At 40.9% G+C, this 17,759-nt stretch overlaps 1 protein-coding gene across 2 annotated transcripts in view; it reads right to left on the bottom strand.

Moving 5' to 3' along the window:
• Positions 1–1,663: 1,663 nt before the first annotated feature.
• EPB41L4B (erythrocyte membrane protein band 4.1 like 4B) overlaps positions 1,664–17,759 on the bottom strand; it is a 171,982-nt gene continuing 155,886 nt past the window's right edge. For both annotated transcript variants that reach the window (XM_030490937.1, XM_030490946.1), the window contains 3 exons: positions 12,459–12,527; positions 8,121–8,284; positions 1,664–6,503 (listed from right to left, as the gene is read on the bottom strand). In XM_030490937.1, the coding sequence (XP_030346797.1) occupies positions 6,434–6,503; positions 8,121–8,284; positions 12,459–12,527 (303 nt within the window). In that variant the 3' untranslated portion in view covers positions 1,664–6,433. The remainder of the gene's footprint in view (positions 6,504–8,120; positions 8,285–12,458; positions 12,528–17,759) is intronic.

Raw genomic sequence — 17,759 nt, 5'->3', positions numbered from 1 at the left:
GCACCTCACATACCATATGTGCTACTGGCAGCACATAAGACATAGCTGCAATGGTCAGGGTTGTCAGACACATCTGATGCCACAGCTAAGCTGATCCCATGCCCAGTTTCTCACAAAAAGGGCAAGCTCGCTCTCCTCATCTGACACTATGAGCTGGGGATACTCCATGGGCCTGTCCTGGGGTGGCTGGGGAAGGGAAATGGTAGGTCTTTTACTTACTGTCATCTCCTCCAGCAGGTCTGATGACAGCCAACCCTGGCACTGCATTTGCTGCATGGTTGTCCTATAGGGCAAGTTGCACGGGCATAGGGAACGCACTGCTGGCCAGCCCCAAAGGCTTCACTGCGCTTGAAAGAGCATGGCCATGGCTTTTCACCAGAGTTGGGGTTTGTTCCACCCACCTGCACCTATATGGGTGCCTTCCTGCCCCAATGCAGCAGCATTTGTGCAACACAGCCAGGCTGGTAACTGTTGCCTCATCTTCCCCCCTGCCCCCAGTTAACACTGCCTGCGTGCAGAGCTGGATTTCTGCTCTTGAAAGCATGTCCCCTGAGAAATAGAATTTATCTCAACGACCTTGCAACCAGTGCCATAGATCAGTCATCTGATAATAAACCAAAACATTGTTCAGATTTACATCTCTCAAGTCCTCACACTTCTCAGTTGCAGCCAAGTTATGGAGAGTATTTGCTGACCTTTTAGCACACAGCTTCTCATTTCCCTGCACCCCAGAACGCTATTCCTTTAGCAAAGAAAGACATGTATTAAGGGGAATTAATTAACTAGGTTTGCTGGCTGGATAATCAATTTTCTTGGTACAAATTGAGTACTAATGGAGGAACGTTGATCTGTTTCTTCTCTGCTTTCCCTGCATGGAGATTAAAAATAGAACAATACCCATTTGGAGAAATTGGGATGGGATCATATTCCTCTGAACACAGAGTTTTGGCAACCTCAGAAAATGGGGTGAGCATTACTGGGATTTCATTTCGTAAGTGCATTGGGAAAGTTAAATGTCAAAATGTCCTGATTTAGAGATCTTTGAACAAAAGAAAATGGAAATGTTTCCTTCTGAAGCAACTTTTCATTTAGACATTTTAAAGAATGGCAAAATCAAGGGCAAAAATCTGAGTGAAATGTTTTAATTGTGTTAAAAAAATATTTACAATGAATGGGCTTTGAATTTCTTGTTGTTGGGTTTTTCGTTTGCTTGGTTTGTTTTTTTAATTTTCCTGCCTGACGCAGTTTAATAACCTGCGGTGTCTCAGCCCTGTGTGAAAAGGAAGATTTCTCCCCACCCCTCCCACTCCAGTAGTGCTTTTCTTCCCCTATTGAGCCCCAGCTGGAAGACCAGCAACATGCCACATTTCATATTTCTCCACCTTGATGCTGCCAGTGTTTTTCCAGCTCTGGCATTCAGCAAAGCATGCCCCAACTAATGACCCACCAGATGACTGGTACCCTACAACGCTAGTCTGTAACCTTAAGCTGGATAAAAGCCTCTTGGCTTTTTGAAGAAATTCTCTGTTTTTTCCTTAGGTTGTACTTGATTTTTTGTAAAGATGAATCCACTTCATTAGCAAACAAATGTTTCCTTTAATTGGCACACTGCCCCATGCCTCCTAAATGACTGATTTGACTACAAACTGCTCAGACTCTGTGATTTATTTTTCATCTCATTTATTGCAGGCATGAATACAGGAACAGGTAAACAGCTGAGCCGTAAAAGTTTCTCTCTAGGCATGTTTTCAACAAAATGCCATCATACACTGTCTGATGATGCACGCTGCTACTCGGATGAAACAAAATGGTGTGAGCAGTCTTTCTTTAAAGCTGCTACCCACCAAAGCTGCAGCTGCCAGAGAAGCCTTCTCCTCCACTTACTCTCCCTTCCCTCCTTCTCCACGTCATCTACAGGTTCTTTTACGGCACTTAACTTTACAAAACACAGTTGTGAGGCTGATCTTACATGCAATTACAGAGCAGCCTCAGTATATTTATTGCAAACTCCTTGAACATCAGGACATTAAAAAGAAAGGAAACAAAAATAAAAAGAAAAAAAAAGAAACAATATCCCATTGCATAATTACGAGTAGGTTTCTGTAGCCAGTGAACCAGAAATGTATTCAGAAACAAAAAAGAATAAAAAAGAAAACCAAAGGATAGTTGTAAACAGTTCAAACAAAACACGATGCTGCCTCCAATGAAACAATTCACTGCATTGCCAGCTCTGTTTCAAATGGGCACGTAGGCATCCTGTTGCAAGAGAGATGTGAAGCCACAAACTGAAACTTTGGAGGAGTTAATTTTCAAACATTGCACTTTCAGGGCCTAAGGATGTTTGAAACATGAAAAATCTGCACACGCTGTGGGACCTGATAGAGTGGTGGGATCTCAAACAATGAAAGAAAACCCAGTTATTCCTTTTAAAACGAAACAGTGAGAACAGCTGAACCACACAAAGCCAAAGCACAGTTGGTTGGCTTCCATAAGAGACTGCAATATGAGAAAATATTTAACTCCTTGCATAGCTATTTAAATGGCCAATAATTTTTGCTGGAATCACCCAAACATGACAACATTGCATTCTGCCGCTTAGAGACTTCACGCTGGAAAGCTGGGATCTGCTGAGCGGGTCAGAGCATCATCCGGGGCACTGCTAAAAGCCAGGGCCACCCCTGCCAGGCTTTGCCAGCATGGCTATAGCAGGAGGTTTCATCAACCAGCGCCTCTCAAACTGGGCACAGCTGTAATGAAGCCTCTGTGCTTACTATGACACTGTAAGTTACTCCAGCTCTCTGTTCTCCCCATAAGGGATACAAGCTGTTCTGACAACAGGGTGTTTCTGGTAGTATATTTACACCTAACGTGCAAGGCTTTTGATGGCAGAGCTACATCGATCACAAATCATACCTCAAAGCACCCTGGATGATATGTCCGTGTCGGCAAGGGTTTGCAATGTAGACCTGACCAGAGGGACGGAGAGCAGGATTCATCTCACTTAACTGTAAGCAATATAAAGGTAGACATTTAAGTCAGAGGCACCTCCGGAAGACAGTTCCTTTGATCTCTCATCAGGTGAGAGTTGGGCATATTAACATTAGGTGAGATGAACCCTTTCCCAGGAGAGCTGAAGAGACAAACTCCTTTCAGCCACCCTTTCCTGTCACCAACTCTGGAGACCATGCTTCAGAAGGCTGCTGTTCAAATGCGTTATCTTTACACGTGTCAATGTACATGATAATGATAGCCGGTGCTGGGCTTCATGCTGCCACAACTACATATGCAAGCTCATTAAAGCTAGCTCAGATACTTCTGCACTATTATATAGACATACCCTCGGCAGAGTATCCTTTAACACCTGTAAAGTTAAAGTCTAGGGGCAAATCTAGACTATCTGCCCCTCAGCATATGTTCATGTTGACATTGTCTTGTTTACAGTAGGTTTGGGTAACGTGTCCTAACACTGTAATTCCCAAACAGAGGTGAGGCAGGAGTGTTTACTCAGAGGATGTGAAAACCAAGACACTTAAGCGTGGCTGAAGAAAGTACACAGTAAGAAAGAACAAGGCGATGACATTCCACAGTTAAAAGTTCAGTCTGATAACAGTAAAACAGTTTTAATAAAGCTCCATTAGGCTGCAAAATAGGAAATGGTGGCAGCCAGTGGATAAGACACTAAAACAAGACAAGGCAACATACTTGGGGTTGTTCTGTGGAAAACATCCCCCAGAACCTAAGTGGCCATGCGAGCCTTTCCCTCTTCTCCTGGTGGGAACCAAGGAGGGAGGAGTATCTGCTCTCTCTCAACTATGCCAGAACATGACTTAGTTATAAAGACTTGGCCGCTGTAAAATAACCTTGCTTCACATTTCTTGTTCTCCAGTTCTATTTCAGCTCAAGAATTTTTATACAATGGGAGCAAAAGGTTGCATTTAAAATATTAAATAAATAGCTTGTTTACAAGCCAGAACTGATGGGCTGGTCTGAGTCAGGCATTCAGTTTAGCTAAAGGCTTTTGCTTATGTGACCAGACTGCCCTGATTGGGTAATTGGATCTGTTTGCCCCCAAACCTGAAGGCATACTGCGGGGTTCCCAAAGTCCACTCCTTGGCAATCAGTACAGCTGATGTATGCGTTCAGATCAGGGTTTTTTTCTGTTTTTCCTTGACAATGACTTTGTGAAACTGCTGCCAGTTCACACACAACTGGGGGTTGCCTAACAGTAGGCAGAAGACCAGGTTCAGCTGGAGTCCGTGCTGTGCCATTCTCAACCTTACTTTGCTTTCCTTTCCCAAAACAGCAGCTCTAATTACAATATTCTTTTATTTGTTCTTCACAGTGCTCACTTTCACTTGAGCATAGACAAAATGGGCTGCTCTTCTCCATCCCCCAGTACCTTCTGGGAAGCGGTGAGAAAAGAGTAACAGGACATGGAAGATGCAGGCTCTTCTGGCTGTTGTGTTTCCCCTCCTTTCTGATTTCTTCATAGGGATTTAAAGTTCCTAAGCCATCTTTAATAACCTTGGATTGATGGAGTGGCACATTTAAACATAAGGAGCAGAAGTGTCCTGGGACTGTAACTAGAAGGTGGACAGTGTACAAGTCGTAACTGATTACCCAGCAAAGTCACCTGAGCGCTCTGAAATCTGCCATCCAGGTATGTTTCTGTGGCTCCTTGTGCCCATTGCTCATGTTGAGCTACTTCATTACATCTTGTATTGTGAGTTTCTACCTAACACTTGTGCTGGATTTTTTGCCCCATTTTATGGCAAACTGAAATTTTGGGGTTGGTGATTTTAACTGGGGAGCCTAATGCTAATTTCTTGTCCCTGTAAATATAAAATAGACAAGTAACTTTATACATCCACATTGCAATCCACAGTGCTACGATGCTCTCAAGAACTCTCATTTCAGAAAAACAGTGTAAGTTAACTCCGAAGGAAACCCAGTCTCACAGCAATCACTTCCCAGGCTTCACACAAACAAACTGCTGAAGTTGAGATAAAGCCATCATAATCAGTGTCAAATTAAGGGCAATCTTTTATCTTAATACAAACAAGAGAACATACAGAGTAACAGAAAAATATACATCTTCAGCCATACAAATCGCACAGAAGTTTTCCTGTTGGAAGAGTACCTTGTAGCTGACAGTCAGTTGTTGGTAGCTTTCTAGATGACCCTGCACTACTGAACAGGGAGGAATGGAGAACTTCTTTCTTCTTTTTTTACCTAGGAAATAGTTGGTAGCATTACCTGTATACCATAAACACCCTCCCTGGGGCTGTGGTTCTGCTAGTGCTGGACCACCCACCCCACCTGATGCCTGAGATAGCTCCACTGAACGTAGAGGCTGCTTGCGGTGAAGGGGACGTATAGGCAGGCGTACCCTCCACAGGTTTGCCAGTACACATGTGCTGATTAGTAGAGTGAAAAAGAGGGTATAGACACAACTATGCCATAAACTATCATTGTTACTATTCTTTAAAGTGATCAATCAATTCATGTCAGTCAGGAAGGCGGTTCATCTACCCAGGAAGTGAAAAATAGCTCCCTGCATGAGCTACGTCCACACGGCTGAGGCTCTGCAGCCTTCAGTGCTGGGGCAGAAGCTGTCTGAGTGTGGGCAAGCCCTAATGCTTAGGCAACCTGGAGAGGGTAAAGCTTCTCACTCAGTTAAAAAAAGTCAGTATCAAGCTAGAAAGTCAGTAGCAAATTACTTTAAACAACTGATTTTTTTTTCATTAATGGAAATAGAGTAAGATTTAGTTAAAGGTTTAGGTCAAGATGACAATCTATAGGGAGTGTTGGGTGTGTATACCTGTATGATGGGGTGTCTTTTCCCCTTGCAGCTATTTATATCTCTGAGTGAAGGTTAAGGTTAAGAATTGAGTAAGACAGCCGTTTATTTTTCTGTGGAAACTAACAGTCCTGGGGTTAGGATGTAATAATCATTCTTCTGCTTTAAAAATGGTTCTTTAACAAATAGCAGTAGCTCATTGCAATTTTCAGTTGTACAAAATGACATATTTTCTATGTTACTATCAAAATATTCTGCATAACATTAATTTCTGTGCACTTATTAACATATGTACAGAACAGTGTTTCCCAATAGAAATCAGTATGCTCCTTGCTGATCCTTTTTGCCCTAGATTACCAAAACCAAACCAGAAATTAATTGTGTTAATAGTATAAAATCTCAGGAGAGATAAAGGATTGAAGGTTGATTTCCCAGCAGCAAATGAATAAAGGGACTCCTTCAAGTTAAAGTCTAGCTGAGACTTAATTTTAACCAACCATGGTGAATCCAGGCGAGCCAGGTATATCACACGTTTTCCTGATGCATTATGTTGAGTACACAGAAGCAGAGGAATGTAGACAGAAGGCACATGAAAGGCCCCAATCCAGTCTCCATCTGACTGTAGTGCGAATTTCATAATTCTGTCATCAATAGTCTTTTCATCATTTTCTCTCTCTCAAGTTCACGCCTCAGAGTCTCAGCGCTGTGTAATTAATGCACAAACAGCCAATTATGGGGACAACAATAAGTCTCAGATTTCAATTTAATATAATTAACAGTTTCAAAATACCAAAGGAGGGGAGAAAAGGTCAGGCTCAATTCAGTGAAAAGGCCAATAACTGATGACCGATTCAAAAACAAGTACCGCTTGGTATTTCTGAAGAGCAAACAGAGGCAAGAAAAAGGACATAAAAAGACCCACATGGCAAAACAGTTTAGGATGTCACCTCACCCCATTAAAGACTGCTGATTTCAAAGGAAACTGGACTAGGACTCTATAAATGAAACAACTACAGTAAATGCCATCACAAAAGACTGGTGTTACAGCCTTCTGCTCCTCAGTGTGGTCTGATATTGGGAACATCTACATTCGCGGAATTTACTAAAGTCCTGCACACATCAGGGTGTGGGAAGCAGAGCCTAAAGTCCTTGCTCTCACACCCCAAATCACTCCAGAGCCAGCACACTCTGCAACACTGGCAATGTCCTGAGTTAGTGATTCCATTTCTTAATAAATAGTGTGTGTAGGGGAAAGAGGGGGAAACCAACATGAAACTGTTTACTGTGTTGTTCTGACAGTTAAGTATCTTTACACTTGTAAAACAGTTTGGAGATTTAAACTGCAGTGCAGAAACCTGGCCACCCATTCATGAACAAGCCGGGGTGGAATCACCCACTTGTCTTCGAGACATCCTACAGAAGCTGAGTTCAGCACTACAGCTTCAGAATTACATTTTCACTGGGATGATAAATTTTTCAGTGAGTTAGCAATGTTGAACAAGTGTGCAGGTGCAATTAAACCACCATCTGCAAGAAATAATTCACAAATGAAAATGGGAATTGACCATGAATCTGAAAGTAAAAGAGCCTCGTTTATAATGATGCCAAAGAAATGCTTTTCAACATAAGCCTAGGACTTTTTTTGCTCCAGAAATGTTGAGCATATCCACTTTTACATTTGTATTCAGTAATTTATCAGCTTGGGAAATTCAGCTGTGGTTACATTCTAGAATAAGAAGCCAGCATGCAAAACTGGTAAGATGGAAGAATAGGAAACTGAAAGCAGGCTGCCTATGGAAAGATGGGATGACTTATTTTTTCTCTGAGAAACTACAAAAAAGACCACTGTAGCTTGACATGACTTACTTAAAAAAAAAATAAAGAGGAAAAAGAAAGAAAACCAGGGTCTGTTTTTCATTTAGAAGAGCAGACATTTCTTAACCTCAGCTTTCCCCCACGGATATTTAATTTCAAAATACAAATTGCAACAGCAATTATTAAGAGAAAACCTTTGTGGTTCAGACTTGCCTGGGGAAAATCTGCACAACACTTACTCTTCAGGCCACTGGCCACAGAAATGGTACACTGCTGGCTGCAGCAGTTAATCAAGGTAGGGGCTTTTTCTTGGAGCAGATGAGAGTTATAGATATTTCTTTACAGAACCCACCTCTTCTGAAGTAGGTGTCAAGCAGCAAGTGGAAATTTTTTACTATCAGGGAAATGGCTATTTATAATTATTATAATAAGAAAAAGAGAAATCAAGCAGATTCCTTTAATGCAGAGAGCACCATAGTATTTCTGTGAAAGAATTGCACAGTACCTGTCTGCCAGCGAAATCGGCTTATGCGACGTGTATACTGTCTGGACCGTTGGAGTTGGTATAGTGTCTGCCAAAGATCTCAGTACGGGCGATTTTGTTACCAGCGTTATCTTAGGGGATGACTGCACTGTACAGCATTGTAATTTGCTGTCTGCAAATTCTGCCTACAAAAAAAATTATACAGACACAGAAAGGAAAAAAGTGTAGATTAGCTTTTGCTATCTTTCACCATCCAATTCATTGCCAAACACTCAGTAGCAACAAGTAATAATGAGAACAGGAGGCTGTAGCTACAGCTGCTCAGTACTACCTCCGTAGGTGCTGGACAGCCACCTGTTTTGATGGCTCTTTCAGAGCTGCACCCAAGGGACAAGCCTGATGGCAACATGCCCTATGTGAGATAAAACTCCATGTATGGGACTGGAAGCATTTGGATAAAAGACATAATCAGTTTGGAGAATTATCATTATTATTATTTTTATCATTATTATGCTTATCATTATTGTGTTTTCCCTAAAAATAAAGCAGAATGCTGACTACATGAGATTTCTGGATTATTCTTCAGAAATGCTATACAGTTTTCTAATGGGTCCCAAGTTTCAAAGTGTCCATCCCTTTCCCATACTTACTAACTGGAACATGTCTCAAGAGATATATTCTTGCAGTATCTAGTGACAGGTAACATAAAAGCAATATTGGAAATGCTGTTGTAAGACAAACAGCAAGCAACCATCTCCTGTCTTTCAGCACTGCAGTATTACAGCAAAGACTGGACAGATAAAACGACTGGAGAGGTAAGAACCCTAAAAATAAAACAGCCCTGTCTTGCTTTTTGGCATGGGCTATTTCTCATGCAAACCACAGTGGATAGTACCCTCCTGGTATCAGCTGCATTTCTTTCATGACAACTTTTTCTTCTGGACTTGGTTCAGACTTTAAGGCAGGGAGGAAGATAAGTCACCATCATAATGGAGCAGCTGCTTGAATAGCAACTTTTTTTTTGTCTGTCTTAATTATTTCTCAAATTCTGCAAGCCACACAGGATCAATGCTAACCACAAACAAATCAATTTAACAAGTGGGACAATTATTTGAGCCCAGGAAAAAATGGCTGTGTTAGGTTTGCTTGCCCATTGCAACTTTCTAACATGTTTCTGCTCACGTTTCAGCTAAATGCATCTGATGTGCTCCAAAACAATCTCTGAAGCAAAAGGAATTCCATTAACTCTACAAAATTAGTAAAATGAAAAATGTAAAACCAACTAAGGAAACTCTTCCTCCACACCTGACCAGTTATGTGTGTAAATACTGGCTACTACAGTCTGTTTGAACTTCTCTGCCATTCAACTTTTAAAACTCAACCTTACAAGCTTCAGGAGTATCAAATTTGGTGTTCCTCATACAGGATCTATGTGATCTGAGGACTGCCAGATCTTAATTTACTTTATGAAGATGTACCACTCTGTGAAGCTGATGGAAGTTCTCCCAGCCTTACTGGAATGAGCAGAGCGATGACAAATTACACTTGCTGAAGATTTGCCCTGAGTCCTAAAGTGTGTTTGCTCTGGATAATAGTATATTTACAGTATATATATCCAAAGCATCTTTTTATATATATTTGCTTGCACAATATGTTTGAGCCAAATATTTAACTGGTCTAAACAGATATAATTCCATGAATTTAAATCTATGTGACTCATACCAGCCTGTGAGTATGGTCATGGAGCCTGCCATTTCTCTACAGAAAAGTCTGAAATTCAGAGGGCTACCTGGCATGCAGCTTGTTTTTAAACATTCCAGGCAACCACATTCTCTTATTTTACCTCTGCTAAGAAGAACACAGCAACATATACACCACCAAATTAGAAGCCCTACGCAAAAGGTAAAGCGTTCCAAATGTCACCATTCTTAGCTTTTTTCCCCTCAATGACATTTCAAAGTTTTACTCCAAGCTAAAAAAAAAAAAAAGAGAACAGGAAGCAAGAGGAAAAAAAAAAAAAAAAAAGGAAAAAAACCCAAACAAATAAGGAAAAACATTAACAAATGTTACCATCTGGGACTGTGTGTGACCTGAGGACATTGAGAGTTAAATCTGCCTGCAAGTGCAAGCATTGATCTAGACCCTTCCCTTACAGCTCCTGCCTGTGGTGTAGGAAGCCTTTGGCAAGAAACTCAAGCCCTCGACAGAGCCCGTGCATCAGGATGAACTGAAATGCTGCTGGGGAGAAGCACGTGTCTTTGGGCTGGGATGGAGGACCATGAAACACAGGACCAAAGTCTAACTGATCTTCCTAATTGTTTTCCCATCTTTATGCAGTCCTCTCCGTAGCTGCTCATTTACCACACCTCTTTGTACGTAACTCACTCACGTATGGAAACCTATGATGGATCATACACCATTAGGTTTTTATTGTAATGGTGTTTTAAGTATTTGTGCTCTGGATTCCACCTTCCACTCTGCCCAGGGAAATGGGACTCTATGGGGAGAAGAGGGAACTTCAGAAAGATTAGTTTAAATTTTATTTTGCTTCTTCTCTCCCAACAGAGCACTACAAAAATGTCAACATTTGAATTTGCCGTGCAACAGCCATTTTCTGCAAGATGGAAATTTCTGTGGGTAAGTATATCAGGGTAGTTTCTGTTACATTTTGAAGTTCCATCGCCCCAATGATGAAAAAATATTTTATATAGCCTTCCTAAATTTTGCTTTTATCATAACTCTCATAGGCAGAAAACCAATTTCCTAACAATCATTACTAATTACAGGGAAAGTTATTTTGGGCATATCTTCTTGCTTATATAAAGTAGTAGCATGAAAGACACAAACGCTGTAACTTTGGTTTATCTTCTACCACAGTTGTACTATCTGGGCTTGGCTGACCTACTGAAAACTGGTGCTGCGACTTATTCCCATGTATTTGCGGGTACCTTTAATTAAAGCTCAACAGTGGCACTGACACAGCTTGGGAAGGCTAACTAACTTTGGCTTTAAAATACCTATGTGGAGAAAACCAACAGATCAATCCCATGATCAGGTTTACTGTGAAAGAAAAGCCTTTCTTTTTAAATCATTAAACACAGACAGTTATTGCACATGGCCCAACAGTGATTGAAGTTACTTATCTCTGATTATATGCCAGGTGTAGATTGCTGCTACCAGTATAAGTAAAGGTTAAAGTCTGAAATGCTTCATTTTTCCAATGTAATTTAAAAACTGTAAGTCAGTTATTGTGGTTTGTAATTACAATCAGAGTGTTTCTTACAGACCAGGTAATTTTGTCATACTACTACATAATGCCCTTAAAGTAGGACTTAGATTGGACTTATTTTTTAAATTGTCAAATAACTGTTTCCTTATATATAAAGGTTTTGTTTATATAAGGGGATTGTTAGCTTCTATGTTCCTTATAATTGTTTTCTTAATAGTTTATCTTATCAAAACGCCTAAATCCCAACTTCTGCGCAAGTTTAACAAGAATCATAGAATCATAGAACATTTGGGTTAGAAGGGGCCTTAAAGATCATCCAGTTCCACCCCCCTGCCATGGGCAGGGACACCTTCCACTAGAACAGGTTGCTCCAAGCCCCATCCAGCCTGGCCTTGAACACTGCCAGCGATGGAGCAGCCACAGCTGCTCTGGGCAACCTGTGCCAGGGCCTCACCACCCTCATAGTGAAAAATTTCTTCCTAATATCTAACTTATATCTCCCCTCTTTCAGTTTAAAGAGATTTCCCCTTGTCCTACCCCTTCCTGCCCTTGTAAAATGTCCCTCTCCAGTGTTCTTGTAGCCCCCCATTTAGGTATTGGAATTAAGTTCAATACTTGATTCAAGTTATTAAGTAAACATGGGAGTTTATATGAGGATACCATTGTAATCACCAACAGTAACTGTAATTCTTACTTAAAATTCAGCTGTAAATTCAATGAAAATCAAGCCCCTCTTTGTGATGGCACAGCAGATGGTTTCAGGCAGGAGGCCATGCAATCACTAGACAGAGGACAAAGTCTTCCCATTCCTCTACTGCTGCTTGGAAAGATGCTGTGGAACTTCACACTTGTCTTCTACAGTCCTGAACTGAACAACATTTTGGGACTGACCACATTAGTGGTGACCCTTGACCATTAACTCTTAGTCCTCTGTCTAGTAAGCAGCAATGTCTGAATGCAGGCAAGTTATTTATATAATGGGAATATTTAACTGATTTGCACTCTAATTTCTATTTGGATTTTCTTTTTTTTTTTTGGAGGATTGCTTAATATATAAGTTTCTGACACAGTTAAAAAAATAATTGGAATTGTGTTAAATACACAGTTTTTTAGTTGCACGTTCTACTTACAGAAAACTGTGGTACTGTTGGAAAAGGATCGAAAAAAGGATTAGATGTATCAGCAGGGAATGTCTTTATCTTTAAAAAAGATAAAGAAAAAGATGTTACTTTCAGAGCATAAAAAAGCAAAAGCAAAAGAAAAAAAAAGCAGCAAAGCATTGCAACTACAATGACATATCCAACAAATTAGAGCAGTTCAGCAGAAATTGGACCAGACCAAAAAAGACCCCTCCAAAAACGCATACAGAAACCTGATGATGAATAGTCAAAGCATAAATAAGAAAACTCGATAAATTAATTCTACCATGTAATTAAAGCTGTTGTGCAAATACGGAGCTGATTGCATATATAATTTATCTTCCAATTTTGTCAACAGCCATTGGATTATTACCTGCTTCCTTCAGCCAGCACTACATTTTGCACAGGAGCAAATTCTGCAGTGCAGGAACTCTGGCTAAAGAACTTGTCCCTTACAAATTTTAGACTTCCAAATTTTCAGTTACACAGATGAAGGCAATCAATCACGTAAGTTGGGATTGAAAGAACACCATACATACAAAAAGCACTGGGGACAACTGTTTCAGGCAGCTATGAGGCCTGTGTTGAGAGGAGGGCTGTGGATAAAGGGTTGACCTTAGGAAAAGTGCCTGGAGATGGAGAAGTGAGAGACCAACACATCCATATGCTGAGAAGCCTGAGAGCTCCCAGGGTTTGGTTCATGAGAGTATGGTCACTGGTGTGATCAGGCCCTGCTGTTCAAATATTAACTGAGATTAAAGTAATATTTAAATCAGCAACAATCTTTGTCCCACTTCATTGTGAATGCTTTTTCTCATGATTTTCCTCTTTAGAATGCAGACATTTTTCATTCATTAAAAGACAGGACAAAATAAAAAATAAAGGTATCAATTTTGAACTGCACTTTATGCTTTCTATTTGGAAAACCACATTTTACAAAGGTGTGTTTTTCACTTTATTATAGAAACTGCTGTGCATTTGTTTGTTAAGCATGTTCTTCAAACATAATTCAGTAACTACAACTATATAACTGTTGTTTAATAATGAGGAAAGCTACCCCGAGGGCTCTGAGCCTCATAGTCCAAAGCAAAACCTGAAATTATGATGTCAAATATAATAAAGTAAATGCATAGTTTATTTTGGAAATAAAATAACAGAAACATATTGGCTTATAAAGATGCCAAGGGAAATTAGCAGCCATCTGTGGGCCCACTTCTGCAAACACGTGGAATTAATCTTGGCATTAATTGTCAGGCTTTTTACACACGAGGCGTATGGCTAGTGAACAAGCAGTTAAGCATGTAAATAGCTTTTTAACAGAATAAAGGTGTTTATAAGTCAATTACACAGGCATAAATGAACAAGTGTGCAAGGGAGAAATTCTTTGAAATTGCAATTTTCTGTGCAAACACATTAATCTCACACTCCTTTTATAGTCTTATATTCAAGCCTGTTAGCAAAGTGTACATATACTACATTGCTGATTGAACCCACTCATTGGATTGAAGCAATAGTTCCTAGCAAGTTTGTTATGTTTCTTCATAGCCAGAGCCAAGTCTGCCAACACAAAGCATGGGCAGCTGTAGCATGTCTCACTTGAGAGACAGCAAATATCCATGAGCCCAGGTTGTCATTCTCCGGTTATAAAGGGTATACAATATGTTACACTACAAAATACAAGTGCACTCCATTACAAACACAATCTTTGGGCCAAAGGCAACCAGGGGTAGGAAGTTGGTTGCTCATATGCAGTATGAGTTTGATATTCTACAGCTAAAATCTCTCTAATTTTGCAGGTTGGTCTCATTTAGGAAATGAAGCACAGTTACTGAACACAGAAAAAAAGGACGCAGAACAATATTCGAGAGCCCATGGGGATCTGGGACCAGAGGCACATAAGAGGAGTCAGCCCTGATTACATGCTGAGGCACACAGCCATGCAGAATACACTCTTGCAGAGTCAGTACTGCAATCTGTGGGTGTTCCTGAGGCCAGCCTACACATCAGAACAGCAAAAATGGTTAATCTGGCTTAGCTATCAGAGTGAATTTCTCTCTCAGGGAGCTGCGCTTATTTAATCTTGGGAGTAAGACAATCTTGACAAATGAAAGGCTCTCTAGGTTCTAAACCCACCAATTTCCGGCATTTTAAAGAAATCGAAAACAGAAATTAAAGAGCAGAGGGAAAAAAACCATACTGTGTTCAATTTAAGAGTGTCAAACAGAAACCATCCTGCTTAGCCCCCAGAATTTGCTCTTTCTTCCTCTCATCTTTATTTCCCTCTTAGAAGAGACCATTGTTACTCAAACGGTACAACAGAGTTTATTGGTTTGGCCAGCATCTTAATATGAGCGCTGCTGCCAGCTCCCACAGGCAAAGCAGAGGGACAACACTGTTGTCTCCACAGCACTGGCAAGAGATTCTTATCTATTGATGGCTTGGCTCTTTTCAGTAGGAAGCAGGTACAAGATCCTCATCCATGCAACAGCAAAGAAAATTTATATATTCGAGAACACCTTCAGACTGAGAATATGCAGGATGGGGAGACAGTCATGTGGAAAACATCAGTTAAGCAACTGGGTTTTGTGAAACTGGATTTGGAAATTTGAACAGTCTTTTCACCCAGGAATACGATTTGTCCTGACAGTCCTACGTGTCCACCACAGCCAGCAGTGTGCTGATGACAGCAGCAGCTGCCAGCATCTGGGATGAGGAAGACAACCTTGTGATTCCCATTCCACAAGGAGAGCAGTGTCATGTGTGAGTCTCTTCCTGACCCTTATCTTGGGCTTGAGTCTATTGCATGGACTCAAAATTCTCAGAGTAGCTGAGAAAGCAAAACAACTCCCTGAAGAACCAGAGGCAAAGACCTAAATGTTATGCATTCCCCACACAGTACATAGCCACTCTCCCTGCCCTAGGAGGAAGACAGACCAGATCTTCAAACATCTGACTCACGCGGCAGAAGCAGACCCTAAACTTCTCCTGGGTGCTTTCTTCTCCCTGCTGCAGCAGCATCTGTTGAAAGATGCCACCTGGAAACAGAGAAAAGAAGAGCAGAGCCATCACCACCATCTCCCACAAACCCACAGGTCTTCCAGCCTCTGGAGACCTTCGGCAGCTTCTAGGCTTTGCCTGGGATTGCAAATACGAGGGGAAGGAAAAGGAAGAGGGAAGAGGAGGTGGGCACCTCTATGTGCAGGACAGTCTCATTAAGCTGAATTACAGCTGCTCAGACTAGCAAAACACAGTAACTGCTAGCCCGTGGATTGCTGCTGAGTTATTCTGTCTACTTTGATATAAGACAAAACAAGACAAATAACAGCTTTGAAGTTTACAGCTGAGCACAGGAATTCTTGTGGTGGCAGGTGGAGCAGCAATTGTGTCCATGTTGTAGAGCTGCTTAGATGAGCATGTTCTGGCACAATCAGGCTATTCCACAGGAGCAAGAGGGACTAGCTGGTGTCACAGAGGCTACAGAAATGTCATGAGCAGCAAGAGGTCAGAGCTGTGCTCTCAGGAACAGCAGAGACAGACTTTTAACACTTGATTTCAAGCATGCTTGCTCTCTCTGCAGGGATAAAAGAGTCTTGCAGCCAAAGTCACAACCATAAAACAACCTTTAAGGCAGGTCCCATCATAAGTAACTGCCACGTCAAAGGGGTATGGCATGAACGTGTTCTACGCTCCAGTGGCTTCTCGCATGCTGAGAGCTTGTTTCACAACCTCAAGTGCCCCTTGCTTGAAAGGTCAGGGTGCATTACCATAAAATAACTACTTTGGACAAGTATCTCCTTGTCTGGAATATTTAGCTTGGCAAGTTGAGAATTTACTCAGCTTAAGAGAATAGTTGACCCTTAACAAAAAGAAAGGAAAAAAAGGGGAAAGAATAATACAAAAAGGACCAGCACAGTCTTAGGAAAAGTCCAGTGGTTGACTAATCCTTCAGGAGAAAAATCCAAAAACCTGTCAATATTACAGTCGCAGTGATTTTGTGGGAAAATAAGACAAATTTTATTCCTTTGTGGATAATTTTCTGCTCGTACTCAAAGATTCTTGTTGCATTGTTACATGTCTATGGAAGTGACATATTCTGGAGGTATCTTTGCCATAACCGGAAGAGTTAACAGCATTAATTTTCCATTATATTTCTACTGCAAAGAAGAATGAAGGAGAGTGAAGGAAGAAAAGGGACAGCAGGACAAGAACCTTTCACTTTTCTTTGCATTTGTGCAAAGAGTTCTTCTGGACAGAATTTAAAATCTCACTAAAAACAATTGTAATTTCCTGAAACACCTTTTAGATGGGTTGGGAGAAAAATAGCCTGTAACTTTCTCATAAATGCAAACACAAGTGGATGGAGACAAAGAAAGAGTACTTTTATCAAATTAACTGATAAAAAAAAAAAAACAGCTATTTTTGGTATTTCTATCAAAAGGGAATATGACAAACGTCCTTGCTGTGACCAAAAAAAAACCAAAAACATTTTTGGGTATTTTGTTCTCTAACATTTGGGGTAGTCAGTATATTCACTGCTCTGCCATAACTTTCTTTCCTTCTACAAATGTCCAGTAACATTTTCAGCTGTCAACACTTCCTTCACTCCCATCCCCTGCACTGGAGGCCTTTACAACATGACGCAGAAAATGTGCAATCTTGATGGGTTTGCACTGTCACTTTGTATACTGGCCAGATGGAAGACAAACTTTAGGCCAAACACTTCACTATATTCCTGTGCATCACAGCAGAAGCAAAGCTGTTAACACCTGCACTGGTGTCATAAACACAGCCCTCAGTACACACATATAGACAAAGAAATATTGTGTGGTGCTTTATTTCAAAATACATAAGTTAAATACCAGCACATCCATACAGCACAGAGATTTGTTTCTACCCATCAAATTAGGAAATATCAGCAGCCCAAACTTCTGGAGTGCATTGCATTGGCATTTCCCAGGCCCGACGTGATGTGACTTTAAAAAACACCAGTTAACCATTAGATCTGGTTTCCAAAGCCAGTGACATGATTCTGGACTCTGCAATTGTAAAGCTCCTTGTCTGCTGTCGTACCATTTCAGTGGCTGAAATGAGTGAGGCAGAAAATGTGAACCAAAGAGTTTCTGGTGTTTTTCACCATGCGATACCTCCAGACAAATTCTTTTGAGTGGGAGTAGTTCTCAGCTCCAATGATCAATAACTCAGGTAATGTCAACCCCAGTTCACGCCATTTGCAAGTGGCAACAAAACCAGCGTGATAGGTAGGCAGGCATAGTCAGTGCCTGGATGGAAAGG

Source organism: Strigops habroptila, chromosome 1, assembly GCF_004027225.2.
Source record: "Strigops habroptila isolate Jane chromosome 1, bStrHab1.2.pri, whole genome shotgun sequence".
Taxonomy (NCBI): Eukaryota; Metazoa; Chordata; class Aves; order Psittaciformes; family Psittacidae; genus Strigops; species Strigops habroptila.
Note: the sequence above shows the minus strand (reverse complement) of the source record. Positions and strands in the feature narration are given on the sequence as shown.